Source organism: Cyprinus carpio, chromosome B1, assembly GCF_018340385.1.
Source record: "Cyprinus carpio isolate SPL01 chromosome B1, ASM1834038v1, whole genome shotgun sequence".
In the NCBI taxonomy this organism is placed as follows: Eukaryota; Metazoa; Chordata; class Actinopteri; order Cypriniformes; family Cyprinidae; genus Cyprinus; species Cyprinus carpio.
The window spans coordinates 30,457,219-30,472,898 of NC_056597.1; the positions used below are offsets into that span (position 1 = coordinate 30,457,219).

General features: G+C 36.8%; 3 protein-coding genes across 3 annotated transcripts in view; all 3 read right to left on the reverse strand.

Moving 5' to 3' along the window:
• LOC109080469 (NACHT, LRR and PYD domains-containing protein 12-like) overlaps positions 1–15,680 on the reverse strand; it is a 303,365-nt gene that overhangs the window by 242,091 nt on the left and 45,594 nt on the right.
• LOC109062409 (NACHT, LRR and PYD domains-containing protein 3-like) overlaps positions 1–15,680 on the reverse strand; it is a 209,735-nt gene that overhangs the window by 65,936 nt on the left and 128,119 nt on the right. The window lies entirely within an intron of this gene.
• LOC109083620 (gamma-glutamylaminecyclotransferase C-like) lies at positions 9,099–11,590 on the reverse strand. The gene is made up of 2 exons (XM_019098391.2): positions 11,527–11,590; positions 9,099–10,182 (listed from the first exon to the last, which is right to left on the reverse strand). Exons 1-2 carry the CDS (start codon positions 11,548–11,550, stop codon positions 9,697–9,699), a joined length of 510 nt encoding a protein of 169 aa, XP_018953936.2. The 5' UTR covers positions 11,551–11,590; the 3' UTR covers positions 9,099–9,696.

Genomic DNA, 15,680 nt, shown 5'->3' on the forward strand with positions numbered 1-15,680 from the left:
TGACCCAGTGCCTATGGGTGCCCAGGGTGGCTGGTATTCCATTTTGGTGCAAGACTGTCCACCCCATGGGTTGTGTGTGGGTTTTTATTCATCCAAAGAATTTGAGGGCTACTGCTCGGCTGACTGGTTTTATCAGTTGATGGAGGTGATTAGATTTGTTTTTTTGTTTTTTTTTTTTTTTCCATTGGTTGCTGTCTTACAGGTACCTAATCTATATTTGTATATACAATTATATTTTCTGTTGTTAGCTTGCTTTGAAATGAACAAAAACAAAGAGATCACTGTTATCAGTTTGGTTTGTTTGAGGTCATCATCGATAAAATGCATGCCACGCACACTGAAAAGTATACTGTATGTAGTCAAATGAACTTAAAACTACTTTACTGGCTTAAATATTTCACATGCAGAATTGCCAAAGCAAAAGAAAAATGTCCAAAGTTATACTTAAATAAATAAATAAGAACCATGGCAGAGGAAGATTAAAATAAGAAATGCAGGGGCACTAAGTGGCAAATAGCTATAGATGTCTATTTACCTATGTTAAAATAGCAGGATTTTCTGCTGCTTTTATACTACTTATTGAAAATAGAGGCAAGTATCTGCACCTCAGTATTGTAGTACATTATAAAACAGTATGCAATAATAACTTATTGATTAAATTATAATTTTAATTAAATTATTAAATGGATGCCCCCGTATTGGGACAATACAGCCATCCCTCACAACTTTTTATTTCCTTCATTTAAAAATTGAAAAATACATGCTTTCCAATGTGATTTTGAAATTTGAAAAAGGGAAAAAAAAAAAACTTAGTCAAAAGGCAGATTTTGAACCTGGGTCAATCGGATCAAATTGTGAACACGTTTTACCATCTGCACCACTAGAGTTAATAACTGCTCTTTATCTGTTTGTAATATTGACTATCCCAATAAGAAATATATAAGGTGCCATTATAGCATAAATACAATATACACAGAGAAGTTATGTGCAACAGAATGTGAATATATTGTAAATAAAATACTATACACAGAATATTACAGAATAAACTCTGTCATTCCGTATAATTTTACCTCAGATGAAACACGGTTAAAATAATGGATATGTGTTGTTGCTGTATTATATGTTATTGTTGTTTTTTTCCCCTTCTCTTTTTCCACCTTAATAAATACTTTAACATTTTATTGGAGTATTCTGTTAAGTATGTGCTTGCATTATAATGAAGTGTCACGTCACGCATGACGCGAGAACAACTAACGTCATCACACAATGCAAATTACACACGCATGCGTATTGTAAGTTATAACTTGCTCATGTTATTGTTCTTTGTGGATTGTAACAGTACACTCTGTACGTGGCTTTAGGTCTTAGATTTGATTTTACAGATGTATGCCATTACATTTTTTCAATTTATTTGAACAGACATACATGATTATCGTGTGTTTAATATTATTATTATTATTTTCATGATGACATGCCTCTGATCAGGAGGTGGTGGTGTGCTGTTCTCCTGGACAACTTCACTCCGCAAATGTATGTAGCTGTTTGAATGTCCCTACATTAAACATTACTCTGTACTATATCTACCAATATACCTACCTCTTGTCATTTCTTCTTTTAGCGCTCAACCACTGAAGGGAGGAGCTTCACCATTCAAAAGGCAATGCCTTCAGGGAGAGTATTTGTGCACATACATTCATTAAGAACTAATAATTACATATGTGTGTACATGCACAGGTATTTTTTTTCTAGTTGTTACAGCTACATAGTTGTTCAGATATGAAATTGAAGGGATTATGTACAAGTACTATATTGGTCAGCACAGTGGATCATTTCATATATAGCTATCAGTTAACATCAGCATCCAAGACATTTAAAAACATTTAAATGCGAGTGTATGAAATAACTTCTGTTTGCGATCCAATGTGGATTCTGTTCACCATATAAGACAAAAGATATCCATGTGGTTCATACCAGCTGCTGTCAGACCTCCTTGTGCATACAAAAAACTCACTGGGGTATTACAATTAATGGCAAAATGAATGTTTGGAAATGTAAACTGATATTTCCAACTGACACACTACAGCAAAAGATAGAAAAAAATAGCTTAAAACCATTTTTTTCAGTGTGAAAATACTAACATGCCTAAGACTATATTAATATTTTACTAGGTAGTATTATAAAATAACATAAATCTTTATTCTTTTCCTTATTCAGAGTATGCGGTTGTAATACTCTGAATAAGAAGTATTCCCGCACATTCAATGCACATTCTCTAATTGAATTTTCTAGTATGAGGCTGTTAATCTTTTAATTTAGCTTTCCTGTATTTTGTTCACTCCCCATCTGCCGGATCGAGTTCAGAGACGGATGAACAGCATCAGGGAATGCTTGCAGTGCAGCAGCCCTTTTCAAGTCAAACCCACCAGGGTACAGGGTACAGGGTAAAAGAGGCCGACATGGTGAACTTCTGGGCATTTCCTCAGATGTTTGCACAGGATTTTGTTCCAAGGACTGTTTTTTTTTTTTTTTTTTTGCGGCATGAAACACCTTGGTGTGTTAAGTTCATAGAAGGGAAAGAAAGAATGAACTGAGATCAGCTGGTTTTGATGTATTAATTGATGTAAACAACAACAAGTTAAACTTTGCAGTGTATAGTGTTTTAATAAAAAAGCTATGGCAAACACGTGCATGACAACAGGTTTCAGTCATTTACATCAGTCTATCGTTCTTTAAGGTTTCTCGTAATTGATGGTAACATCATTTGCTATGTATTGCTTTAAGCAGGCCTGAAGTCCATCTAATTAATGAATTCTTAATTTTAGTTGTGACAATTCTGTGTTATATTTCAATTACCAATGATTTTAGAAAGTGTTTAAAGGGGTGATTAAATGTATTATGTTTTTATATAGAAGCGGGTAACTACATAAATTCAGGATTAATTAGGTTTTCAGTAGTGCAGTTCAAATAACAAATAACAGAAAAAGTGACAAGTGTTTTTAGGTTCAAGTTCTTTAGAACCTGTATAGTTCCTTCCTTGCAAAAAGTAACCATGGTTTTATTGTAGTAAAAATATTTGTTGGCATACTGATTACCATTTGTTGTAACCATACAAACACCATAGTTAACTAAAGTTTTTGTAGCAAAACTATGGTTAATTTTTGTAGGGGCTAAGGGAATGTTTACTATATTGGTGGCGTTAAAGACTGGTGACAGATTGCTACACACACACATATACATACAGGTGCTGGTCATATAATTAGAATATCATCAAAAAGTTGATTTATTTCACTAATTCCATTCAAAAAGTGAAGCTTGTATATTATATTCATTCATTACACACAGACTGATATATTTTAGATGTTTATTTCTTTTAATTTTGATGATTATAACTGACAACTAAGGAAAATCCCAAATTCAGTATCTCAGAAAATTAGAATATAACTTAAGACCAATACAAAGAAAGGATTTTTAGAAATCTTGGCCTACTGAAAAGAATAAAAATGATAAGTATGAGCGTGTACAGCACTCAATACTTAGTTGGGGCTCCTTTTGCCTGAATTACTGCAGCAATGCGGCGTGATTGGATTTTCTATCATATTTTGGAACCGTTCCCCTTGTCAAAAAAATCCTAAAGGATTCCAATAAGAAAACTGTACAGGATTCTAATTGGAATTTCTATCATATTTTGGAACCGTTCCTATAGGATTCCGATAGGAAAATCTTATAGGACAAGACATAAATATCCTGTAGGATCATTCCTTTAGGATTTTAATGGGATCCAGTTGGGTGACTGTTTATATGGGATTTCTATTTTTTTTATTTTATTCTAAAGGTACACTTTTCCATTGTATTGTATTTGTTTTATGAACAAATAGTACTTGCAGTTTGTTTAAAAACTCACCCTAATGTAGACATTGTTCATTGTATGTTGCACAACCTTCAGTAACATTGTAAACAACATGAGAGGTGATTTGTGCAGCACACAGCATTAGTGCAAAAATTTCTAAAGCACTGATAATGGATTGATCTCACACACACACACACACACACAAACAAACACACACACAAACAAACACACAGAATCTAGCACTTGTGTCTTCCAATGTAAATATCCCCTGGACCAGTTCTAGACTCTAAAGGAGTGAGGAGGAACATATAAAACGTATACAGGAGACCAGAAATTGAATATAAAAATAACACTTTACTGTAACAATAATAATAATAGCAAATACAATCACATCACAACACAGAAAAATAAAACATCAAACAATATGTAGAATTTGATAAAGTAACTCAGTTTAAATTCCCTTTGAGATGTATAATACTGTTCATTTCATGCAATAAATGTAATAAAGTTCAGTTTGTGTGTAATGTAAAAAGAGAGAAAAAAACTGAAAAATATTTTATCAAATATATTCCAAAGCAATCACTAATGCTCTGTCAATTGAACATATGCACGATTACTTCCTGGTTTTAGATAAGCCAGCTCAGTCATTTCCGGTCAATTGTACTGTGCTTTAAGGGGAGTGCCCTTTGCTCAGTTTCTCTACAAAATCCATTCACAATTTGAAGAAAATTTTTGTTTATCTAAGAGGACCAAACTTCCACATTTACCATTTCAGGAATGACAAACACGGGTGTTAAATATTACGCAGGTAAATCTGCTAAATTGTTCTGGACTCATTGCTATGATTGACAGTAATAACGGAAGACAAGCCAATGTCAAAATAGAGCGGTCCATTAAGTGATTCAGATTAAATTCAGAGTTGCAAAACTACAACAGTAACAAGTCTGTGTTGACTGAATATATTTAGCAGCTTTTACAGTTAAAGATAAAACTTTAAAAATGTAGTTACTAAATTGAATCTAAAAATATTTCAAAATATTTAATGCATTATTTAATTGTTATACCATTAATATTTAACTTAATTAATTTGTAGTTAACTAGTTCTTCCTTATACGCTGTTTGTGTCGGGGCATATTTTTTTTGATTAAATGACATGATACTTTGTGATTCCTGCACTTGCTATACTTTATACTTCAGTACAATAAAAGTACACAAATTTGGAGTTAAAATCTTTAAAGTGAATTGTACTGCACAGGTATAGAGTTGAGAGGGCAAATATTATAAGTGTTTAAAATGTGTTCATGACTATGAAGGTAAGTAATTGATTATCAATCATACCATTATGATGTCATTTGGGAGATAGCATCTCTAATGTTAGCCTAAACCAGTGGATCTCAAAGTGTGGTACGAGTCCCTCTAGTGGTACACAGAGGAATCACTAAGTTAATTATAAATTAATGTTAAAACACAATACATTTTATCTTAAATGTAAAAACAACAACTTTATTCAAATAAAGATTAAGTACAATACAGTTTTTATTTAACTTTTAGGTACAACACATTTTAATTTAATCATTATTTACGTTTTTTTTTATTTACCTGTATGTAAGCAAAGTGCAGTGTTAATGTTCAAACTGTATATTTTCAATGTTGAAGTGGCTGACAACGGTAAATAATCTTATTAGGAATAAAACTGTCTGTTTTTTTTTTGTTTGAATTTTTTTTTTTTTTTACTGTGCAGAGCTGTAGTTGAATAGTTAGGTCTACTATGCTACTGAATTTTAATGCTGGTTAAGTTTGAGCACCACTGGCCTAAACAGTTACTATAGTGCTTAGTTGTCAGCATTTTAATGTCTTTACATGTCTAGGTAATCACCTGTGATTACCAGCCTCTGCATATAAAAATATTTGTTGTTAAATAACATAAAACATAATGCCATAATTTATCATTATTGTTATGCTATCATTATTTATCATTTTGCAATGTTTTTTTTTTTTCTTTTTATTTTTTAATTTCTGACAAGAACTAGGCAGGAGAGGTTTCTGTACCTATAAACCACAACATTAAATCATCTTTACCGGAAGTCTACGAGCTGGCTTATCTTTATGCGGAAGTTATAAAGAGCACTCCGTGCATATGGTCAACTGGTTACCAGGCAACGCAACAGGTCCCCTCGCTGACCAAGGCTCGCCATATTATTCTCTTGTCATGCGCGTATTCTCCATGTACACACACACACATATCACGGGAGAATTGTTGTCCCATGTCAAACTTTTTAACTGGAACATAAAACCTGACCTGGACAACAGAATATATTACTCCATCAATACAAATAATTAAAATATAGCGCAACACAAAAACGTAAACCACAATTTTAAAACAGCTCACAATGGTGTCAGAACAGGCATTTTGTACTCACTACTCCAGTGTTTTATACAATTAAGTTTTATTATAAACATCATACATTAATATTTCATTAATATCAGTTGTTAAACAATTTTGCTATGTAATGGCAGAATCCTATACTAATCAGCAGATACAGTAACGAGATCAACAACTCACCAACAGATATAGTTAATTCACTCAAAATTGTTTGTTTAGGATGCAGCTCAGATAAGTATCCTTATTTCTTCCTTTTTAGCATCTTTAAATAAACTTTTAACAAGTTAAACAACGTTAATCACTCGATTTCTCAGCTTCCTCTCCTCTTTGACCGTTACTGTTCAAAGTATGCGCGCTACAGTTGCACGCGCACTACATTCGGATTTCTTAAAGGGGAAGCGTACCATTATAGATGTTTGTGTTTCTATGAATTTTTAGTCACATGTAATACACTTATTTAGTATATTTGCCTTACTGTATTAGGAATTTCAGTTTTTATATTTGTGTATATTCATGTAGGCTGCATTTTATAGGTTACAAGCACACACACACACACACACACACACACACACACACACACACACACACACACACAGACACACACAGTGTTACTCTAAAAAAGTAAAGTTACTCTTAAAAAGTAAGTAATTAACAGAATCAAATAAGATCCTGCAGAACAAAGTGAATTTCCATTTAAAAATCACAATGTCCAATATGATACAAATCAATAAAAGATCCTACATGAAAAATTTAAATCCCATTAAATAAAACACAATGTCCAATAAGATTCTAAGCATCAAATAAAATCCTACAGGACACAGTAAAATACCATTAAAATAAATCAGAATGTCCAATAGGATTCTAAGAATCAAATAAAATCCAATAGGACAAAGTGAATTTCCATTAAAATCAATCAGAATGTCCAATAGGATTCTAAGAATCCAGTAAGATCCAAAAGGATAAACTGAAATTCCAATAGGATTTTTTGACAAGGGCAGGTGTTATGAGAGCCCAGGTTGCTCTGATAGTGGCCTTCAGCTCTTCTGCATTGTTGGGTCTGGCATATCACATCTTCCTCTTCCCAATACCCCATAGATTTTCCATGGGATCAAGATCAGGCGAGTTTGCTGGCCAATTAAGAACAGGGATACCATGGTCCTTAAACCAGGTACTGGTAGCTTTAGCACTGTGTGCATGTGCCAAGTCCTGTTGGAAAATGAAATCTGCATCTCCATAAAGTTGGTCAGCAGCAGGAAGCATGAAGTACTCTAACTCTACTGCTGTGTTGACCTTGGACCTCAGAAAACACAGAGGACCAACACCAGCAGATGACATGGCACCCCAAACCATCACTGACTGTGGAAACTTTACACTGGACCTTAAGAAATGTGGATTATGTGCCTCTCCTCTCTTTCTCCAGACTCTGGGACCCTGATTTCCAAAGGAAATGCAAAATTTACTTTCATCAGAGAACATAACTCAGCAGCAGTCCAGTCCTCTTTGAAGCGAGAGTGGCTTGACACAAGGAATGCGACAGCTGAAACCCATGTCTTGCATACGTCTGTGCGTAGTGGTTCTTGAAGCACTGACTCCAGCTGCAGTCCACTCTTTGTGAATCTCCCCCACATTTTTGAATGGGTTTTGTTTCACAATCCTCTCCAGGGTGCGGTTATCCCTATTGTTTGTACACTTTTTTTTTCTACCAAATCTTTTCCTTCCCTTCGCCTCTCTATTAATGTGCTTGGACACAGAGCTCTGTGAACAGCCAGCCTCTTTTGCAATGACCTTTTGTGTCTTGCCCTCCTTGTGCAAGGTGTCAATGGTCGTCTTTTGGACAACTGTCAAGTCAGCAGTCTTCCCCATGATTGTGTACCTACAGAACTAGACTGAGAGACCATTTTAAGGCTTTGCAGGTGTTTTGAGTTAATTAACTGATTAGAGTGTGACACCAGGTGTCTTCAATATTGAACCTTTTCACAATATTCTAATTTTCTGAGATACTGAATTTGGGATTTTCCTTAGTTGTCAGTTATAATCATCAAAATGAAAATAAATAAACATTTGAAATATATCAGTCTGTGTGTAATGAATGAATATAATATACAAGTTTCACTTTTTGAATGGAATTAGTGAAATAAATCAACTTTTTGATGATATTCTAATTATATGACCAGCACTTGTGTGTGTATATATATATATATATATATATAATGTGAATATATAAATCATAAAACTACCAAATAATAATGTGAATATATAAATCAAGGTACATCTACATAACCATACTTGCATTATATTGCCGTGTCACTTACAAAAACTACCAAATAAAGCCGAGGTAGTGTCTAATACAGCCGTTGAGGGAGAAATTGTAAATTAGACCATTTATTTCTATTCTGTCCATCGTAATCCACCACTCTTTGTATATCTACTTTCATGGGATGTTGTGGAAACGCAACAATAAATGCAAAATCACTAAATTTATATTCGCCTTTTAATTTATATTAAAAGTTTTTTTCGTCTGAATGTCTACTTCCGCATTCCAAGCCTGCTCACAGCATCATAAATCTCTACACCAATAAGCTCATCTTAATCATAAAACAATAACCGTTGAGATGGGCGGGGTGCCCCACCCCATTATTCAGTCTGCACTCTGGCCTACTGCCATCCAGCCAGTTGTTCTCGCAGAATAAACCCAGACAGGGTGATCATATATATATATATATATATATATATATATATATATATATACACAAAAAAAAAAGAAGAAAGAAAACCCCCACAGTGTAGTTTAGAAAACTCATAATAATAAACACTTCTACAGCATATGTATAAATACACCTGTTATTTAGATATACAATACTGGAGTGATTTGCTAGTGCACCACATTTATTCAAGATTAAGATTCCATAACTTTTTAAAAATATTATAGTAGATTGTTCCCAGTTCCTTTTACAGTTGAATCTTTTGTAGTTATTTGAATGTATATATCCTTACAAATTTTCCCTTCCCTGGTACTTTTATATGGTACCACATATTTATATATCACAACATTAATATACCATCTGAATATATACAACATTAAAAATCAGGGTCCGAAAAATTAACACTTAACAAAAACTTGCCATTAAATTAAATGCAGAAAAGGAAAAAAATATATATATATAAATATATATATATATAATAATCCTAGATTGATCTAAAATTTCTCTAGGATTGTTTCTTCTTCTCTGTGATATGAAATATTCCATACATGAAAAATAAAATAAAATAAAATAGCTCTTCCAGGCTTTGATACTTTTGTCACTTATATGTAATTAAAATAAATTAAATTAAACAGCTAAACAGTCACATACTCATAAGAAAACACACACATAAGTGCAAAAAATCTAAATGGTAAATTGACGTGACACTGACACGTTGGTAAAATGTCAATTTTGGACCCTGGTAGGCAGCACCTGTACAGTCATTACTCAGGGCTTGTGTCCTCATGATATTGCAGTCCGTGATCACCGTTCGTATCATAATTCTCGTATGTTGGTTTCTGGAGCCACTCAGGTTCATATTTATTCCTGCTGTACAAAAACGCTTCAGGCTTCAGTGTGTTTTCTACGTCACCGTCCCCATCCTGCACCTCCAGCCGGACCTTGGTGCGCTGGTACAACTCAGGGCATTCTTCAAACTCATCCAGGAAGTCCAGCATCTTCTGGTCTACGGAGTAGAGCTCGCCGTGGACGCGCTGACCTGTACCAGGCACATTGAGCAGGAAGGGGTAGTTGTTTTTGGTGGCGATCACGAGTGGGTATCGCTCTACGGTTCGAGCGTGAGCGAGGAATTCGGCTTGACCAATGGTTCTGTTGTTTATTATAGAGTGGTTGGGCTGGCCTTTTTTCAGTGTGCCGTAGACGAAGACATGATGCATGTGAACTGCGGGACACACCACTTTGATAATGAGCTGTGGAGAAAGAGATGAGATGCTTCATTAGCATTCAAAATTAACTCAATGACAATTACAGGTCTTTTATTTTTACAGAACAATTTTTGCAGAAATCTGTAAACTGACAGCTAATTCACCATTGCTTGTTCATTTTTACACACACTTTATTGTCTTCCCCTAACACCACCACCACACATTCTTACATTACTCTCTCTTGCTCTTTCACAACAAAGCAACTGTAAATGTTCAGTCTACATGTAACACAGATAATTATGCTGTACAAATATAAATGTATTTATACAGCGCTGTTTAGGGTTGTGATGTTTCTCCTTGTACAAAAATAGTAGTGATTGTACTGGACAAACTCAAATTATATGATTCCAAACTTGACTGATCGCAAGATTATAATTCCTTTTTCATTACAATGACAAGTAGAAGTGTTCCACCCCTTTGCAACCCTATTGGCAAGCCATCTGCTAACTTAGCAGACATCACAACCATTCTGTGTCAAATATTTATGGAATAAACATGCATGTCAGACATTTTCATTTTCTCACAGCAGAAATTAAGCTGTAGGAAGCTATTAAAAATAAATAAATAAATAATAAAAAAGGCCTACTAGGTTTTTATACATTTGTCACTTATACGCAAGCAAATAAAACAGCTAAATAATTTCATTGTCATAAGAACAGAAATAAGTGTATACACATGTTACATGACCCACTAAATATGTGTGATCTGACATATTTTTCAGCTAGTTTTCATTTTGCTCACATACCAAACAAAACATTTCATGAGTGAAACATGTCTGGTGATGAAAGTGTAATTTCTGAGCAATGTCTTTACAAGGTCAGATGTTGATGTCAAGTACGGTAGAAACACACTCTCAACAATCTTTATCTAAAAGTAAAATTACAGCATCACAAATGTTCATGTCTTTTACACATTATTGACATTTTTAGTGTTTACATGTACATTTTTGTATAAATATTTAAATGTATTAAAATAAAAAAAAATACATATTAGATTTGTTAATATTTAGATCTGACAATTCGTCGTTGATCACAAAATAAAAGCATGGAAAAATACAAATGTGCATATTTAATGATCAAACGAGTTCTGTCGTGCATGTTTTCAGATGGTGAAGTTTCAAGGGACTTTTATTCTATTCAAGCCACGCTGTTATATGTTCATTTAAAACCGCAAATGATCAAACATTATATCAATTTACATGAAAACACTGATGATATGATGCATTAGTTGCTTGATGATATTAAATTAGTGTTGATTAGGTATCTCACGTAAACACACAGCACATGCTAATAATAAACATCTAAACCAGAAGAAAACTATTTCTCTTACCGATAATATAATGAATACTTTCATTATCCAAAGATCAAACTGTGAGTTTGAGAGAAAACAGTAAAAAACTCCTTGTCGTATTTCTTAGTTTATTGCGTGAGTACAAACAGCCACACACCTCAGTGAACTCTTCTAAGCCTCGCATTTATTCCACCCACCCCCAGTGCCCCCTTCTGGGCAGGAACAGTACTCAGGATCTAAACCATGTAACATTGTTATGTAGTACACATTAGTTCCACTACATAGATTATCCCACATCTCCCCTTTTAACAGAAACAATAATAAAAACACAATGATATATTTTCCTTAGACATCGCTTAGAGAACAACTCAACGATGAGCAATAAACAATATCTTTTGTAAAGATGAACATTACCTGAAAAAACTGTTCATTCCAGCCTACGAAAAGTTATGAAAACACATCATCAACAGATACACATGTATATATATTTTTTTAAACATACATCAACAACATTTCTCCTTTCACTTCCCCTTCTTTTTTTTTTTTTTTTTTTTTTTTTTTTTTTTAGGGGGGGGGGTAAACTGCTTGATTCCTGTAAGAACAGTCCCCTAAGGCTACAATGGAGTGACTATAAATCCAGTCTTTTAGGTTTTATGACTGGCCTCCCAGATCTGGTTCTGGTTACTATTCCTGTTGGACTGACAGAATACGTTTGGGGTGCCAGTGCATTTTGTGTCTCTGTACTGTTCTTGGACAAAACTGGGAACCAGCATGGGTGTCACACCCACCCTCCTTTACATCCATAGGAGAGAGGAAATGTCGGTTCGCTGCGAACAGTTCCATGAGGCACCTCAACCTGGTAAGAACGGGGTGTTGGATGTTCCCCCACCACAGTTCCAGTTACCTTTTGATCAGTGACCCACACCTTCTCGCCAGGTGAGAGTTTATTCAGGTCATGCACTCTATGCCGTTTGTTGAAATATCTCGTATCTGCACTTCTTTTCTCTCTCTCTCGAACACTTATGCCAGTGCCATCAGGTAACAAAGGGTCCAGCAGTCTTGGGAGGGTTGGTACCGTAGTACGAAGACGGCGTCCCATGAGTAACTGGGCTGGGCTGTACCCATTGTGAAGTGGAGTTGACCTATATGACAGTAAGGCAAGGTAGGGGTCATGCTCTTTTTTAAGGAGGTTTTTTACGGTCTGTACAGCCCGCTCAGCTTCTCCGTTGCTGCGTGGATGCTTTGGGCTACTGGTGACATGTCTGAATCCATAAGCACCTGCGAACTCTGAGAAAGTGCTGGATGAGAACTGTGGCCCATTATCACTCACTAATGTCTCCGGGATGCCGTGGCGTGCAAAGATAGACTTTAGGTGCGTAGTGACATCTGCAGAGCTGGTGAGTGAAAGATTTGCCACCTCAACATAACGTGAATAGTAATCCACAACTAAAAGATAAGTTTTCCCCTTCAGGACAAACAGATCTGTCCCTAGCTTTTGCCAGGGCCTCTCAGGAAGATCCGATGGGATCAACGGTTCAGTGTGATTAGTGCGCTCTTTAATGCAAGCATGGCATTTCAGAACCAGCTCATTCAACTGTTGGCTAAGTCCCAGGCCACCACACACTTTGCCGTGCACGTGCTCTGCACTTAACTACACCTTGATGCCCTTCGTGGAGTCTGTCGAGGACATCATTTCGCAATGCAGAGGGAATGACAAGTCTTGTACCTTTCAGAAGAAGACCGTCATGAACAGATAGGTAAGCTCGCTCGGACCAGTAAAGCCTCTCAGTCCCTGTACAACAACCTGACTCAGGCCATCCATCCTGACACATTTTCATCACATTTGAGCAAACACTGTCTGATTTGAGGTGTTCTCTCAGGTTGTCCAGGAAAGATTGACTTGCTGGGAGATGCTCCACAATGCTGTCCACATAAATGTTAGTGCTCTCCATAAACTCGTCATCCATGATTTCTTTATGAGCAGGTAGCGGAGCACGTGACAGAGTGTCGGCAGTCCATAAGCTCTTTCCAGGAACATGAGAAATCTTGTATGAATAGCGCATCAGTCTCATACGGAAACGCTGGATGCGGGGAGGTAGGGCATCCAAGTCCTGGCCACCAAGGAGATTCAACAGTGGTTTGTGATCGGTTTCCATATCAAAATGTTGACCAATCAAAAAGTCACGAAATCTCTCACATGCCCAGGTCAGCCCAAGTGCCTCCTTTTCCACTTGTGCATATCTTTGCTCAATAGGAGTAAGAGAGCGTGATGCGTAGGCAACAGGTCTCCAATCGACACCCATCTTTTTGCAGCAGGACTGCTCCCAGTCCGTACGATGATGCGTCTGCAGATACTTTGAGTTGCTTGTTTGCATCATACAAGGCCAGCACTGGAGCAGATGACAAGTCTTCTTTCAAGTTTTTAAAAGCTTTAACTTGTTCTTCCCCCCAGAACCAACAATTTTTCTTGGACAGGAGATCTCTGAGTGGTTTATCTTTTTCCGCCAGATGGGGAATGAATTTTCCCAGCTGGTTGACCATACCAAGAAAAACTCCTTAGCTCACTGACGTTTGTTGGCTCTGGCATCTCCTGGACCGCTGCGGTCTTGGCTGGGTCTGGTTGCACTCCTCTACCTGAGATAATGTGGCCAAGAAACTTGACTACGCTCTGTGACAAAGCACATTTGTCTAAGTTAAGGGTGACGCCAGCACTTTCCATCCTTTGGAGCACTGCGTGAAGGCGCACATCATGCTCCTCTTGAGAACGTCCCCACACCAGCACATCGTCCATGTGGCAGACCACAACATCCAGGCCCTCAGTGACTTCAGTTACCATACGATTTTGGAAGTGCTCAGGTGCCGATGCGATACCGAAGGGCAAACGATTGAAGAAGTACCGCCCAAACGGTGTGATAAAAGTCGTCAACTTGGCAGACTGTTTTGCTAGAGGTATTTGCCAAAATCCCATGTTTGCGTCTAACTTGCTAAAAACACAGGCTCCCGCTAACAATCCAAGAGTCTGTTCAACTGAAGGAAGTATGAATTTCTCCCTTCGCACTGATTTGTTGAGCTTTGTTAGGTCAACACAAATGCGTGGATCCCCTGACTTTTTAGGCACAACGACAATGCATGCACACCACTCTGTGGGTTCTTCCACCCTGCTTATGACCCCCATTCGCTCCATGCGTTGCAGTTCATCTTTTACTTTCGGCATGAGTGGAAGAGCGATGCGTCGTGGAGTTTTTGAGGGAAAATGGAACTGCTCCTGGGCTCAGTTCAATGGTGTAAGGCCTCTGTAACAGTCCTAGCCCACTGCACAGCTTTGGATAGCGTTCCTGTAGTGTGTGAATGCTTACATCATCAACACGTGTGACAAGACCCAGTTTTGTGATGGCGGGTCTACCTAATAGTGGTGAATTAAGACCCTTAACAACATACACGTCCTCTAATATGTGCTTGTCTCCTTTCAGAAGCAGCATGTTTGATACTCCAATCACGCTAAGTGGTGAACATCCAGGTCCAAGTAAAGGCTTGGTCACACTCTGGAGTGCTGGTTTGTTGACTTCTTTAAATATCTTATGGAACACATGGTCTGGCATAACAGTGACGTCAGTGCCTGTGTCGATTTTGAACTGTACTTCACAGTCTTTTATTTTAATATCGATCATCCAGGAGTCACCCTCAGCAACCACAGTGCCTAAAAATATGCCCAGTGTCTTGTTCTTGAATCTCATTCACCTTTCTGGATGAAGCACACACTTTTTGATAATGTCCCCTTTTCCCACAGGCATGACAGAGTACAGTATTTGCAGGGCAGTGCGCTTTCGGATGAAATGGGCTTTTTCCACACTTGTGACATCTTGACTGTGACTGTTTAAATTTGTCTTTTGCTCCATGAGCATTTTTGACTCTCTGCCTGCTCTGAAATGGCTTGCTTTTACTTATGACTCTATCGACAGAATCAGACGTTTTGGCATTAAAGCATTCACCACGCAAGTTATTCTGCTGCTGCTTCACTGCCTCAGTCTGTCTCGCCATATCAATGGCCTTTTCCAGCGTTAGATCTTTATCTAACTGCATTCGCTCTGACAGACGTATATCATTTAAAACCAACGACTAACCTGTCTCTGATTAATTCGTCGTGCAGTGTCCCATATTTGCAGTGCTCAGCCAAGGAATACAGTGCAGTCACA

What these genes read in the sequence shown, in the direction of transcription:
- LOC109083620 (XM_019098391.2), bottom strand. Translation starts at nt 11,550, where the DNA reads ATGAAAGTATTCATTATATTATCG. An exon ending in AAGTATTCATTATATTATCG is followed by an intron (nt 10,183 to 11,526) that starts GTAAGAGAAATA and finishes CTTTCTCCACAG; the next exon opens with CTCATTATCAAAGTGGTGTG.